At 48.8% G+C, this 15,147-nt stretch overlaps 1 protein-coding gene across 4 annotated transcripts in view; it reads left to right on the top strand.

Annotated features, from left to right (window-relative positions):
- Positions 1 to 15,147, top strand: part of NR2C2 (nuclear receptor subfamily 2 group C member 2) — a 77,359-nt gene that overhangs the window by 59,959 nt on the left and 2,253 nt on the right. For all 4 annotated transcript variants that reach the window (XM_060023107.1, XM_060023104.1, XM_060023106.1 and 1 more), the window contains exons 4-13: positions 699 to 801; positions 3,060 to 3,239; positions 4,122 to 4,269; positions 5,023 to 5,116; positions 8,075 to 8,208; positions 9,162 to 9,339; positions 10,432 to 10,553; positions 11,237 to 11,376; positions 12,633 to 12,770; positions 14,152 to 14,257. In XM_060023107.1, coding sequence (XP_059879090.1) covers positions 699 to 801; positions 3,060 to 3,239; positions 4,122 to 4,269; positions 5,023 to 5,116; positions 8,075 to 8,208; positions 9,162 to 9,339; positions 10,432 to 10,553; positions 11,237 to 11,376; positions 12,633 to 12,770; positions 14,152 to 14,257 — 1,343 coding nt within the window. The remainder of the gene's footprint in view (positions 1 to 698; positions 802 to 3,059; positions 3,240 to 4,121; positions 4,270 to 5,022; positions 5,117 to 8,074; positions 8,209 to 9,161; positions 9,340 to 10,431; positions 10,554 to 11,236; positions 11,377 to 12,632; positions 12,771 to 14,151; positions 14,258 to 15,147) is intronic.

Here is a 15,147-nt window from a genome sequence, read left to right as displayed (position 1 = left end):
GATTCTCTTGCATGTCTTATAAGAGGTCATTGCACATAATGATGTCTGTATATATTCTCACTGTACATAAATCATTTTAAGGCTTATTGTTAGTACATGATTTAATAACAGCTATTTTTCACTTTTTCATGTTGAAACCAGTTACATTACTCTTCAGATGAGCAGCACTGTGGGTCACCTAGAAAGTCACCTACAAATGAAGGAGAAATAGCAGGTTTCAGAGGCCACCTATCCTAGTCCCTCCACTGCCAGCTGCCTCACGAGAGAGCTAGTTATTTAGTCAGTAAAGCTTAATTACTTCTCTGCCAAGTAAGCCTCTCTGTGTACTTTCAAGCTGTTTCATGAAAATAGAGAAGCAACCAAAAAGACCTCGAGTATCTTCATGTTGGAGCATCCGCCTGTGAGTCCCCACACGGCCCCTACTCCTAGGTGGTTGGGGTGGCCAGATAGGAGGGTAGGTCCCTGAAAACCAGTGTCTGACCCTGGACAAGCCCACCGCCACCCACCACCGCTCAAGGGGCTTGGTCCAGATGAGCGGCCACGCCATTCCTGGTGGCATATTCAGTTGTCACATGGCATTTTCCCAGTTCTGCCCAGAGTTCTTAGAAACCTGAGATTAGGAATTCACAGTTCAACATGACTTTGCTTAGTGCTCTGGTTTTTCATCAGCACTCTGCTTATTTCCTGATTCTTCTTAGATCGTCACGGACTCTGCTTCTGTGGAGCGTCTTCTGGGGAAGGCCGACGTCCAGCGGCCCCAGGTGGTAGAGTACTGTGTGGTGTGTGGCGACAAAGCCTCAGGTGAGTAACCAAAGGCCATGCTGGGTGCACATCAGGGGCCAACATCATGCACCAAATCTGGGGCGGGGGAGGGTTGTAGGTTTCAAAACATGAACTCCACTCTTCTTATTGGGGTGGTGATGTAAATAAGCAAATCAGTTTGTCAGATTATAAGAATCAAAAGGAAAAATCAAGAAATTATTTCTGTGATTTGTAAATCTTGGTTGGGTGTCAATTATTTTTGTACTAGTAAGAAAGAAATTGGGACTTCCCTGGTGGTCCAGTAGTTAAGACTCCGCACTTCCACTGCAGGGGGTGAGGGTTTAATCCCTGGTCGGGGAGCCAAGATCCCACATGCCACGCACCTGCCCCCCCCCCCAAAAAAAAGAGCAATCATTTCATTAGTCTGGTTAATATCGGCTCAGTTCTTTGCTGTTTCACAAGATGTGTTTGTTGTCTCTCCCTCCCTTGTCCTAACTGTAGCTGCCTCTGTCATGCCCCCACTGTAACCCAGTGTGATAAATAGGAGGGGGCATGCGATTCTGGCTGGAGTCCCAGGGTCAGGAAAGGCCTGAAGTCACATTGGTGACCTTGATGGTTGAGTGTGTGCTGTCAGGTAAAGCAGAAGGGTGTTCCAGCTGGCGGGACCAGGGCCTGGAGAGTTTAGTGTTCCAGCTGGCGGGACCAGGGCCTGGAGAGTTTAACATCCATACCCACCATGTCTCTGGGGAAGCACTCCTGGGCTTCCATGGTTAGGAGGTGGGTACAAGGAGACTAAAGAAGATGTCTGGCCCCAAAGCTCAGACTTCAGCCTGCTAACAGTGGGAGCCATAGAGGGTAAGTGATGCTAGGGACACTGACCTGAGTTCTGAGATGACCACTTGGTTCTGCTTTATTCTGTGGTCACTACATTCGTAGGAACTTTGGATACTTTGTGGTCCTGGTTTTAAAAAAAAGAAAAAAGTGCTGAGCCAAGCCTCTTAAGAGGAAGACAACCCCAGGCAAGCACCAGCTGAAGGCCGGAAGCTCCAGCCCCGCCCGCTGATGCCTCAGGTGCTGTGCTCTCGCCCCTTCTCTGAAGCCCTCATCTGCCCCAGCAGGCAGGGGCCAGCGCTGCCTCTGTCCTCATCACCCTTTTGTTCAGATCTCTGGGCACTGGATGTGTTCTTTTCTAGTTGCTTCCTTACAGGCCTGTCTTCCCCTCCAGAATGTGCTCTTTTTTTTAGAGCAGGAACCGTGTCTGACCCCTTCATCTCTATATCCGCATCTTGTTGCTCAGCAAGGAGAGACATTCTGCAGACTTTCGAACAAGTGAATGAAGCATGTGCATAGCAGAGGCCACAGAATCTGCTTGGCTTACCCTTCTGCGTGTAAAGCTCATGACAGGCTTGCAGTGCCATTGCCTCCAGATATTAGAGATCACTCTAAGGCCTAGAGAGCCCAAGGAAATCCACTGCAAGCAAGGAAGAATGACGTCCACAGAGTCATTTCAGCATGACTCTTCTTAAAGGCACACAATTGAGACCCTCTAAGTGCAGAGTTGGAGAACGGCTCCACGTGCCAAAGCTTAGGGCTTAGGGCCATGGGTTGCTCTGCAGCCGCCGTCCACAGTGACCCTGTGAACCCTGACCCTGCAGTGTAGTTGTGACCCTGGGTTACATGAGACCAAACCAGGAGAGCATACGCGAGGACAGTCCCAGCTGGGAACGTGAGGAAGGGTAAACTCACGTACAGCTCTTTTTAATGTGGGAGGGAATTAGAACTTAGAGACCCCCAAAGTAAACAAGCTTAGAAAAAAGAACTGGCGGCCTTCCTTTGGCCTGGGCTCACACAGTCACGCCCCCCACCCCGGGTCAGTCTGGGGCCCAGGACGTGACGCACACAGAGGGAGTAAATGCAGGATGAGACTCTTTGGGCTAACAAAACACAAGCTTGTGTTTGCTCTTTGACACTCTTGACGGGACAGGGGAGCTGAGGGCCTTCACCAGGCAGGTCTGCAGAGCCGGGCCCGGTGAGTACAACGGATGATGCAGCCCAACCATCATCCGCGAGCTCCTGCTGTGCACTCGGAGCACCGAGGTCATGCCATTTACCAGCGGCCACATAACCTGTCTGAGCTTCCATTTGTCCATCATGACCTCACAGGGCTACTTTAAAGATGGTAGAAAAATGTGAAGGCCCTGGGTGCCATGCTTAGCACTCAGGCCTGTGGTTGGCCCATGGCTGCTGGCATCTGACCCTGCACACCAGTCCCCGATAGACTTACCTTTCTCTTTCAGGCCGTCACTATGGGGCTGTCAGTTGTGAAGGCTGCAAAGGTTTCTTCAAAAGGAGCGTAAGGAAAAATTTGACCTACAGCTGCCGGAGCAATCAAGACTGCATCATCAATAAACACCACCGGAACCGCTGTCAGTTTTGCCGGCTGAAAAAATGCTTAGAGATGGGCATGAAGATGGAATGTGAGTAACTATTAAAAAACCACGTGAGTTAATAAGGAGGGCAAAAGTGAGGTTTCCATGCCTGGCCTTAAAATACTCTTAACAGTATCTGCTGAGGCTTCATTTTGGTTCACCTTCAGGGTCAGCTCAGTGATGCGGCGCTGATACCACTAGGATTGGTTGGTTTCCACAGTGGGAACCTAGTCCAGATAATTTGGGAGGCAGCATGTGGAGTGGGATGAACACAGGCTTTGGGGTAAAGCTGATACCACGTCAGCTCCAGCCCTGCCCCCAGGAGCCGGGAGGCCTTGGGAAGTCATGTGGCCTCTGAGCCACAGGTCCCCATCCATGAAATAGCACCCTTGCCTTCCTTACATGATGTGTCTGGGGTCCTCTTTTCTTCTGCAAAGGTCTGTTTTCTTCATTTGTTTCTGGCATGTGTTCTTGCTCTTGTACCAGATGCTGAAGGAAGAGGTCACTGGTTTCACGTAAAATGGAGCCCCACTGACAGTTAGCAGAAGCTGTCCAGCTCGAGTTGGGCATTAGGATGCTTCCTTTTCCACGTGGGGCATGGGCAGCTCTCTGTTAAGGGCCCACCTGAGGGGGTGTTTCTCCTCCTGGAGAGAGTCCTGTGAGCAGCAGGAAGTGACAGAATGATACCCACACAAACGCCACTCGGTCCTTTCTTGGCCATGGCACCCGCCATCTTGAGCTCCTTTAGATTTGACAACACTTTGGCTTTGAGCCTTTCTCTCCTTTGGCTGCAAAATCCACTGTGGAAGTTGAGCCAGGCGTGTCTAGCACCGAGCTTATCCCGACAGCAGTGGGCTTAGTCAAGAGGACTCCTACCTCTCCCGTGAAGGATGTGGTTTTTAAACATGGGTATTTCTGTTGTGATTTAAGCTGTGCAGAGTGAACGGAAGCCCTTTGATGTGCAGCGGGAGAAACCAAGCAATTGTGCTGCTTCAACGGAGAAAATCTATATCCGGAAGGACCTGAGAAGTCCTCTGATAGCCACACCAACATTTGTGGCAGATAAAGATGGAGCAAGGTCAGTCCCTGTGTTGACGAAGGGCGACACTGTAATCAGCCTTTGGAGCTGATTAGGGGAAGCACAGATATTCCTTGGAAAGGGGGCTTATGTGGCTCCCCACCTGAGGGCCACAGCCTTGAGTCTTGTCTTGCCTTATCCCACCCTTTTTGGAGCCACTCTAGTCACACCTCTGTCCAGGCCTGAGGATGGTTGATTTAGGATGGGGTCAGAATGTCTCCTCTCCCAGGTGCTGGGATTATGTGCTGTAGTTCAGGCATCATTCTTGCAGGAAAACAGTTGTTCCATCACTCAGGAATGGGGCTTTTTTGCAGTAGAGATAAAAGGCCTAAGACCCAGGTGTGGTCTAGATGGTGCCACAAGTCAATTTATATGTGTTTTTTTTTTAATGTAATCTATCAAACTTAAAGGAACAGAAAGAGGGAAACAAGAAATCCAAAATGTATCATGGCAAGCGCTAGAGTTGGGAATGCCCTGGTGATACTCTGAGATCAGGTTAGCATTCCTGGCACAGCAGTGGACGTGGAAGCCTGGGGGTATGTGCGGTCTGTGTCATCCTGTCTCAGGCTGCAGACCCGGCTCTGCACATCTCATTGTAGAGAGAAGGGGGTTGGTGAGTCACTCGGTGGCTGAGTCTAGTGAGCTTTTCTATTGCTCAGCCTTGCAGATGTAGACGGGACAGGTAAACGCAGCCTGATCACACTGTGCATTAAATGTTGGAAGCTACTCTGGGTTTCTTTATGTCTTAAATAGACAAACAGGTCTTCTTGATCCAGGGATGCTTGTGAACATCCAGCAGCCTTTGATACGTGAGGATGGTACGGTTCTCCTGGCCACAGATTCCAAGGTGATGTTCTCTCTTCATGCCTTCTCCACTTTTATGTCTCAGTGCAGGCTGCTTCTCTGAATGTGTGCACCCACCTTCTTCTTGGCCTTCAGACTAAGTTGAGGCCGTGGCCTTCTGCATCTCCATTTACTTCTGATACAGCCGTGCTGTGATTCGTTTCAGGGATGCCAATGGCTTTTTGGCAACTCAGTCAGAGCTGGCTGGTCATGGTCACTTAACATGTCAGGGTCTAGAGTTCAATTTGGTGAAAATTCTGTGGTTCACTTCTAAGATTTTCCCCCCTAGTGACGCGCATTGGCAAACTACGGGCAGGCTGAGGAAGAGCTCCTTATCCTAAGATGGCCTTTTGCAGGAGTCCCTGGTTCCTTTTTATTAGATGACCTGCAGGAAGAAGTCCAGCCAGGATTCTGGCAGCTCCAACCCGGACAGAGCAGGTCAGCTACAGGGAATCCAACTTGCGGACAGAGATGTTTGTCATCTCAAGAAAGAGACAGCTGGCTGCCTCCCGTGGAGATACGTGAGGAGAGGGGGTTTTATCCAGGCAAGGGAGCCCATTGCTTCTCTCACCTTATTGTCCCTGATATAACTCGAGCAACGACGAAGCGGCGGCAGCCCCACTGAGCCCCAAAGTCTCTGCTCTGGAAGGAGCGACTTAGAACAGCGCTGGCGTTGCTGCCGCCCTCAGAGCCAGAGCTGGGCCTGCAGGCTCCCCTCTCATCTGCTGTCATGCACATGTGGCACGTTAAGGAACGTCCTCTTCTGGGAAAGGAAAGGCAAAAATGAGAGCCGATGGACAGCTGCCCTCCACCCATTGGTCCCTGGCTGGGCTTTGAGCCTGTTGTCCTCAGGCGGTGGTGATGAATCATGCCTGGCTCATTGCCTTAACCCGGCAGACGTGCAGGACAGTGACTGACCACCTGGTGGGGTGGACACACCGTAAGCCCGAAAGTAAGGCCTGAGCACCCCGAACTCCTGATGGCAGGGGGTTGCGCAGCCCCTGTCCCGTGTGCCACCCGCACAGAGGCTGGTACTGAGCCGGCCACCCCATGCCCTCCCGTCCCCACCCCAGCGCCCACCAGGCAGGGGTGTTGGGAAACCTGCGTAAGTTAATTTGGTAAAGCATGCAGTGCCCACTGCGTAAACGCTGGCTGCTAGGAGTTGTTGTGGTCGCTGCACCGAGGAGAAGGAGCACCAAGCTGTGCGGTGGTGAGTGAGCTGTAGTGAAGGCAGCAGCTGCAGGTCATAGCCAGGCCCTGCCCGCCGCTCCTCCAGGACGTGGAAGTGACAGGACCCACCCCAGAAGCTTGTCATGAATAATAGAACATATGCAGAGCCCCTTAAAGGTAGCTATTTTCAGAAGCTGATTTTTAAACTTTTACTACGAAACAGTTATACATTCAAAATCATTTACTTTGAATAAATACAAAGATACCACAGTGCTGCATGCTCCCTTCACCCAGTCTCTCCCGGAGGCCGTGTCTTGCAGAGCCATAGCACAGGATCAGGACCAGGGCAGGATATGGGGACAGGGGTGGGTATCGTTCTTTTTCTTTTTTTCACCCTTCAACTTTTTCCCTTCAACATATCTATCATGACGACCTACATCTTTCACCAGCTGCATGATATTCTGCTGTGGTGGTTCTGTGATTTATTAACCACATCTCTGTTTATGATCTTTTCTACTGATTCTAGTTTTTCATTTTTATAATCAAGATACAGCAGACATGTTTATATACGTATCTTGGTTTATTTGTTTGAGTATATCTTTGGCTTTCTTTTTTTTTAGTTGAGATGTAATTCCCATACCAAAAAATTTACCCTTTTAGTGTACAATTCAGTGGTTTTCAGTATATTCACAAGATTGTTACAACCATCCCCTCTATCTAATTCCACTATCTAATTCCAGAGCATTTTCATCACCCCAAAAAGAAACCCTGAATCCATTAAGCAGTCACTGCCCCTTCTTCCCACTCCTGACCCCTGCCAGCCACTCACTTTCTGACTATGGTTTTGTCAATTCTGGACATTTCATATAAGGGGAAATCATACAATATGTGGCCTTTTGTGACTGGCTTCTTTCTCTTATCATAATGTTTTCAAGGTTCATCCATGTTGTGGCCTGTATCAGTACTTTATTCATTTTTATTGCCAAATAATATGCCATTGAATAGCTATATCATGTGTTATTTATCCATTTGTCAGCTGATGAGCATTTGAGTTGTTTCTACTTTTTCCCTATTAGGAATAATGCTGCTGTGAACATTGTGTACAAGGTTTTCTGTGCACATATGTTTTAATTTCTCTTACATATGTACCTAGGAATGGAATTGCTGTTGTCATATAACAGCTCTACGTTTAAACTTTTGAAGAATGTTTTCCATAGCACCTGCACCATTTTACTTTCCTTCCAGCAGTGTATGAGAGTTCCAATTTTTCCACATCCTCGTCAACACTTGTAGTTATCTGTCTTGACTGTGACCATCCTAGTGGGTATAAAGTGATATCTCATTGTGGTTTTTATTTGCATTTTTAACTAGCTTATTTGTCTTTTTCTTATTAAGCTGTAAGAGCTCTTTAGATATTCTGGCTACTAAACCATTATCAGATGTATAATTTGCAAAAATTTCCTCCCATTCTGTGGGTTGTGTTTTGTGTGTGGGGAGAGAGAGATTGTCTTTTTACTTTCTTGATAATGTCTTTTGAAGCACAAAAGTTTAAATTTTGGTGACATCCAGCTTATCTGTTTTTGTTCTGTCATTTTATCGCATGCGTAGGTTTGTGTAACTACCATCACAATCAAGATACAGAACTGTTTCATCACCAAAAAGCTCTTCCTCTCACTGCCCCGTCATAGCCGTACCCCCATAGAAGCTGTTTTTAAAGCAACATTAAACCTTCATTGCCCTGAGAGTCTGGTATATGTGTTCATCTTTAATATTATTATTTTCTGATTAACAGGCTGAAACAAGCCAGGGAGCCCTGGGCACACTGGCAAATGTAGTAACTTCCCTTGCCAACCTAAGTGAATCCCTTAACAATGGTGACACTTCAGAAATGCAGCCAGAGGACCAGTCTGCAAGTGAGATTACTCGGTACGAACCCATGAGGGTGGAGGCCCCTCCTGACATACACACAGGCATGGCGTTGTGAGGGTGGGTGGCAGCATTTTGACACCCACCCTGTATTTAATCAAGGATTGCAAAATTGTCCCAGTGCCCCTGCATGTCTGTCTTCTTCCAAATTTTAACTATGGGAATGTGGATGCATCTTATTACATGACATAAAACTGTCTAAAAACTCTTCATTCCAGATAATAAACTAAATTGAGTAACTCAGTGGAAGCAGGGGAAGAGATGTTACTTGTATTGGTCACTGCTTATGGTGCCTAAACATCAGTAGTGCATCCCCTTTCCCACTTCTGTTTATCTTATGTATCTTTTTTCCAAGTATTGAGTTTAGAGCTTAAATCGATTCATCAGGGTAGACAGAGATGAGCTGTTAGATGGCACCAGCTGGTCCAGACACCTGTTCCCGCTGCCAAGGGTGTGTTCTCTTTGCAGCTGGGCCGCTAGGTTTGCTCCTTTCCTATTGGGCCGGCCACTCCTGCCCCTCTTGCCAGGCCAGGCAGGTGCATGGCCGGGGCCACTCAGGTGCACCAGTCCTCATGTTCACTTGTGGTCTGGTAGAAAATTAAAATCTGGATCCAGTGGAAAGAGGATGGGATTTGAGTTAGGTCGAATTCTGGTTCTACCACTTACTAGTTGGGTGTTCTTGGAAAAGTTAGCTTTCACATCTGTAAGATGGAGAGAATTCTACCCTGGAGAGTAGTTGTGAAAAACAAATTACATGTGAAAATAAATATCTAGCTTAGCACCCAAGGCACCATGGAGACAGCATGTGGAAGCCGCCGCCCCTCCTCTCAGCATGTCAGAGTTAATTATCTTTTCCCCAGTGTGTTGTTCCTTAAATTACGTCTCAGCTAGAGCTCTTCTCCTCATAGAAGCTGTGGACTCACAACACTTGCTTGCTATGTTTTTGCTCGCAGGGCATTCGACACCTTAGCTAAAGCACTTAACACCACAGACAGCTCCTCACCTCCAAGCCTGGCGGATGGGATAGACGGCAGTGGAGGAGGGAGCATCCACGTCATCAGCAGAGACCAGTCCACACCCATCATTGAGGTCGAAGGCCCCCTCCTTTCAGACACTCACGTCACATTTAAGGTGAGTGTGTGTAGCTGGGAGAGGAGCTCTGTGCCCAGGCTGGTCTCAGTTAAAAAAATGAAACCTTGAAGTGAGCTCATTTTTCATACGGTTGTGTTTGATCAGGATCTTGTGTTCCAGAACAATGTTCCCATTATGAAGCATTTTCACTGTCTTTTGCTCACTTGGCTGTTTGGCTCTGCCGGTAACCCTGAAGCAGGCATGGCCACCTGTCACGGCCAAGACAGGCTGATGCGGGCTGCTCTGCCGTCCGCCTTCCCATGATGACCTGGCTTCAGCATAGGCTCAGGCAGGCCCTTTGTCTGTTCCAGCAGGCGTTCCCAGCCATTGGGCCTGACCTCTTGCCCTCTAGAGCCACAGAAAGTAGATCTCAGATATACTTGAAGACTGGGTCAGGTCCCCACAGTCTTCCCTGCACTCACCTCCCCGGCCTCACTTCTCCAGGACACTGCCAGCCTCCCTGAGCCCCTGGTCTCTAGGTCTGCAGATTGAGTCTTGAGTTCCCCTCGTATTCTCCACTAGAGAGATCTGGCCAATCACTTAGGAAGACTGAGTCCCTGCCATAGTTGTCCAAGGGTGCCAAGAACACAGGTCACCAGTGGGATTCCAGCTTCAGAGGCATTCAAGCCTCTTCTAGACAGTGGGGCTCCCGGAACCCAGCCCAACATCCTGGTGGTGGTGTGTCCTCCTCCTGCCATCTGGGCTCCTGCTCAGCTCTCATTCACTGTTCCCTGAGGCCACCTGCCAAATCCCTGCTAGCCTGTGGAGCCGACCCGTCCCCGACTTTGAGTTAGACTTGAACCTATGGCTCAAAATGGAATTGCCTTAGAACAAGTACCAGTGTAGTTGAAGCAGAGTTGAGATGTATGTCTTTGTGAGGATAAGCTGGGAGGTCCCCGTCCTCCCACATTCTAGGGGCCATCAGACCCTAGTTCACTGGGCAGGACCCCACAGGGAGTCAGTGCCGGCCCCCCTGCAGAGGACATATGTTTCACAAGGATGCTCTGCACGGGGGCTTCAGTGTCAGAGACTGGTGTTGACGAGCTGCCCCTGTCACTTGGTCACCCCCGTGCTGTGTGCTCTCTCTCGCAGCTCACGATGCCCAGCCCGATGCCCGAGTACCTCAACGTGCACTACATCTGCGAGTCCGCGTCCCGCCTGCTCTTCCTCTCCATGCACTGGGCCAGGTCCATCCCGGCCTTTCAGGCACTTGGGTAAGTGGCTTTTTTCTCTGTGTGTATCCTTGGGCAGGGCCTTTCCTGCTCTAGGAATGGCCTGGAAGATCTCTGAGGGCCCTTCCAGTTTGTTCCTTTGGCCCGATTTGCTTGTTAAATACAGTTGGTGGACTGGTAGCAAGGGGACAACCTTGGTGGCCAAGGCTGCAGTGTTCCTCAGACCTTTATTGTGCCTTCTCCATGTGCCTTGGACTTGGTGCTAGGAGCAGGGGATGGACTGGAATGGAAGGCAGGAGTCGTCCTGTGATCTTGAGACAAATACAGGGTACTGCGTCTGGGGGCTTCTGAGATGAAGACAGATTGTCTCGAGGTGCATCAGCCGTGCTGTCTTGAGCGTAGATTCCCCCCTCCTCCCTGCTGCAGCCCCAGCTCCTCCCTGGCAGGCTGGGTGTGTCTCTACCTTTTGGAGCCCACCCTTGGGCTCTCAGTCCTTTGATCGCTGCAGCCTCTTGTGACAGAACCATACCAGGGCTGTTAAGGGAATAGTTTCTCCTCAGAGGGACTTCAGTTAAGGCAGTCACAGACAGTGGTGTTTGTGAAGAACAATCCTGGGCATTCCATAGGCCTTCAGCAAATACATGGTGACACAACTTGTTTGGGACACGCGGGGGCTTGGAGGAGTGCCACCGGCCCCCGCACCCACCACGCCTCTGTGTCCCCAGGCAGGACTGCAACACCAGCCTGGTGCGGGCCTGCTGGAACGAGCTCTTCACCCTCGGCCTGGCCCAGTGCGCCCAGGTCATGAGCCTCTCCACCATCCTGGCCGCCATTGTCAACCACCTGCAGAACAGCATCCAGGAAGGTAGGGCAGGGGCTGCGGGTGAGGACGGCTCCGTCTCAGCTGGCCCTCCGCATAGCCAGCCTGTGTCCCACAGCGTCCCTTACCCGTCAGAATGTTTAAATTTCTACCCGACTGCCTTCTTTTCATATAATGAAGAGGAAAGGAAAAAAATAATTGGGAAAAGGTGCTGATTTCCGACATACAGACATTGAGTGATGTTTGCAGAACAGTCACAGCTTCTGTTTTCAGCTTCATTGACAGGTTGCCCTTTCATGTATCTCACAAATCCTCACAACCCTGTACAGTAGAAACTGTTATGTCAGGGTTACATATGGGAAGACCAGGTCCCAGTAAGGTCCCTGGCTTGCCCGGGATAAAGCAGCAAGTGGAAGAGCTGGGGACTGGGGCACAGACCTGGGTCATGTGACCCCCTAGTCCAGAGCATGAATGAACAAGTGAGTCTCTTATTATGAGATCTGTGCAACCACCTGACATCGGGTGGTTAGGTCCCAGCCGTATCAGGGCTGGGGAGTAGCCGGGGTGGTCTCCACAAGCTGCACATCCGCAGCACACTGAAGACACTGTCAAGGGAGCCCACGCTGCCCAGTGTCTAGACTATCCCTACAGATCACACTTGCATCTGAGGTGGAGTTGAATTGCTTTTTCAATCAGTCATCCCAGTGTTTGAGACCTAGGAGTGTGAGTCACCTAGTCACACCTTCGTTTTTCTAGTTATTCCTTTGGAATAGTTATATAATGGTGATTTTTAAAACCCTGTAACATTTTATTGAATTTTAGGTTTGTTCGCAAACGAGCTTTAGTTTTATTTTTAACTGAATATAATAATACTGCCTTCAGCAAGATACTGTCATGAAGACTAAATCAGACAACGGATAAAATTATTTTGACAACTAAAAAATGCCAACGTGTTCAGGTTGGCAAATATTTATTCAGTGCCTGCAGAGACTTGGAAAGAATTGACCTTGATAAGAACTGGCATGTGGGCCTTCAGCACCTGCAGGCCAAAGGTGCTGCCCAGGGTGGGGCCGGGGAGAATCACTGGTCTTGGAGGTCGTTACTGAGGCAGAATATTAACAGAGTGGAATCTGAGTGCCTGTTGTCATTTCACCTATAACTGGAAAATGAGGCTCTTGAGATAACTGGTTTTTCATTTAAAAGTGAAATTATTCTCTCTTTTCAATATGTGGCCCCTCAAAGAAGCTCATGTTATTGCTCTCATTAGCCTTTCTCAGAGGATCTGTGATGTTGATTTCTAGATAAACTTTCTGGCGACCGGATAAAGCAAGTCATGGAGCACATCTGGAAGCTTCAGGAGTTCTGTAACAGTATGGCGAAGCTGGATATAGACGGCTATGAGTATGCATACCTTAAAGCTATAGTTCTCTTTAGCCCCGGTAAGATATGCAGTGGTCACGGTCACTCAACGACGGTTTTCCACCTGTGTCTACTGATATTTCTGAACATGAGCATGTTTGTCAGGTTATCAGCAGTGTAGAGAGAGCCCTGCCACACTGTGTGTGACTGAATGTTCCCGTAATGTGTGCTTTGCTAGCTAACATAAATACATACGTTCTTTTAAAGTCCTGTCTTTATATTCCCAAAGAAATATGCTGTAGTGCCGGGTAACTTCATATGCTAAATAGATATCATCTGTATCCTAACTAAGCCATTGGCTAAATAAGACTACAGCAAACAAAATTGAGTACACATTTGGCCCTCTGTATCCACGGGTTCCGTATCAGTGGATTCACAACCGTGAATCAAAAATATTCAAGGAAAAATATATTCCAGGAGTTCCAAAAAGCAAAATTTATTTTGCCACGCACCAGCAACTAGGTAGAACTATTTACATAGCATTTATAATGTATTAGGTATTAGAAGTAATCTAGAGGTGATTTAAAAGTATACGGAAAGATACGTGTAGGTTATATGCAAATACTATACCATTTAACGTAAAGGACATGAGCATCAGTGGATTTGGTATCCATGGGGGGGTTCCTGGAACCAATCCCCTGTAGATACCGAGGGATGACTATACTACCACCCAGTGTCCTTTTTTTGTTTTGATTTGTTCTGTTTTGCTCTTTGCTAATTTTTAGGTATGTTAGCACTTATAATCCAGTACAGATTGAAACTGCACAAGTTTACCCACAGTCTCTGTAGGGCAGTAGCAGCAGCAGCTGCAGGGCATGCCAAAAGGTGTGGTCACAGCAGATGAAGAAGAGGCAGCGGGACTGTTGGTGGAAAGTAAGGGTCGACCGGGCTGGCCTCACTCACTCCCCGTCAGCTCTTCTCTCTGAGCCACCTGAGAGGCCACTTGGTGACTGTTGTCCTTGACAGCAGGGGTGGACCCAGCTTAACCTCTCTGTCCCACTGCCCTGGTCCCCTACTCATGAATAACAAAATAGCTAATAAAAGTGGGAGACACTATGTGATTAAATATCTAGAGAGCAGATGATAATTTCTAATTTCATGTGGTATATGTTGTCTGGAGTAAGGAAGGAAGCCACAGGTCTAGAACCAGCCCCAGTGGGGCTGCTGAGGCTGGTGTGAGCACCCAGGGGCCACACCTCTCCTGGGAACCTTCAGGTGTGGCAGAGCACAGAGGAAGAGCCAGTGTTCTAGCAAGAGTATCCAAACTAGACCAGCCTTCAGAGCTCAATCTATTGCACTTGAGAAATTTGTCAGAAGTTTTACTAAAAATAAGTACTGAGACGTCTGCAAATGAGGCTTTCCAAATACAGAAGACAATTTGGGGTACTTTTATTTTTTCAGATCATCCAGGTTTGACCAGCACAAGCCAGATTGAAAAATTCCAAGAAAAGGCACAGATGGAGTTGCAGGACTATGTTCAGAAAACCTACTCGGAAGACACCTACCGGTGAGGCACACGGGCACGATGGGGGCGAGGCTGGATCTGTAGCTGCAGATATCAGTTACATTGGCCTTCCCATTGCTGGCAGCCTGGTAGAGCCTCCATTTGATCACACTTTAATTCTTGCATTTTACGGCTGAAAATGGAGTGGGGAGGGTCAGGAGTCCTAGGCCATCCCAGTGTTGCTGGGTGACTGGGTGAGACCTTGGGTTATTGCTCTTTAATTTGAGGGGTTGGGAGCCGTGATCTCCTTTGGGGCTGATGTTGTGTGTGAGATGAGTTCTTACGGAGACTCCGCTTGTCCAGAACAGTCGGCAGCTCTGCCCGCCTGCCCCGCATTCACTGAGGAGACGGTGCTAGACAAAAGGGTTTCCTTGACAGAAGCCAAATCTGACCCCTAGAAAGAGTGACTGGGTTGGACAAAGTAGTAATTTAATCCTCACATAAACTGATTTTTTCAAGTTCCTTTATTTGGGTGAAAATTTATGATGTTTGGGCAGCAGGAAAAAAATGTTATCTGTATGCCTTTCTCATGCAGCTTTGACCAGGAAAGTTGTTCTGAAATAGGGCAGAATGTGCTGGCAGGCTTTCCCTCCAGCTGAGGAGTGGAAGAGCTCTTTCCTCGTGACCTCTTCTAACCCACTGGAGGCTATGTGAACTTCTGGGGCCTGTCAAGCATAGTGTTTCCCTCCCCACCTTCCCCCATCATGTCCTCTGCAGACAGACCTCAGTCAATAGGTGCCCTGTGGGCCTGAGTGCCCCAGCCCCAGGGGGACAGTTTCTCTGGTGTGACTGGGGGCCTGTGGCGGGCCTGGCTGGCAGAGAGCCTGCCTCTGCTTTAGGCACGCCGCCATGGCCAGACACAGCTTTTGCCAAAGCAGGATCCATTTTCTACT

This window comes from Delphinus delphis, chromosome 10 (genome assembly GCF_949987515.2).
Source record: "Delphinus delphis chromosome 10, mDelDel1.2, whole genome shotgun sequence".
NCBI classification, from domain to species: Eukaryota; Metazoa; Chordata; class Mammalia; order Artiodactyla; family Delphinidae; genus Delphinus; species Delphinus delphis.
The sequence above is the reverse complement of the archived record's forward strand: the minus strand, read 5'-3'. Positions and strand labels throughout refer to the sequence as shown.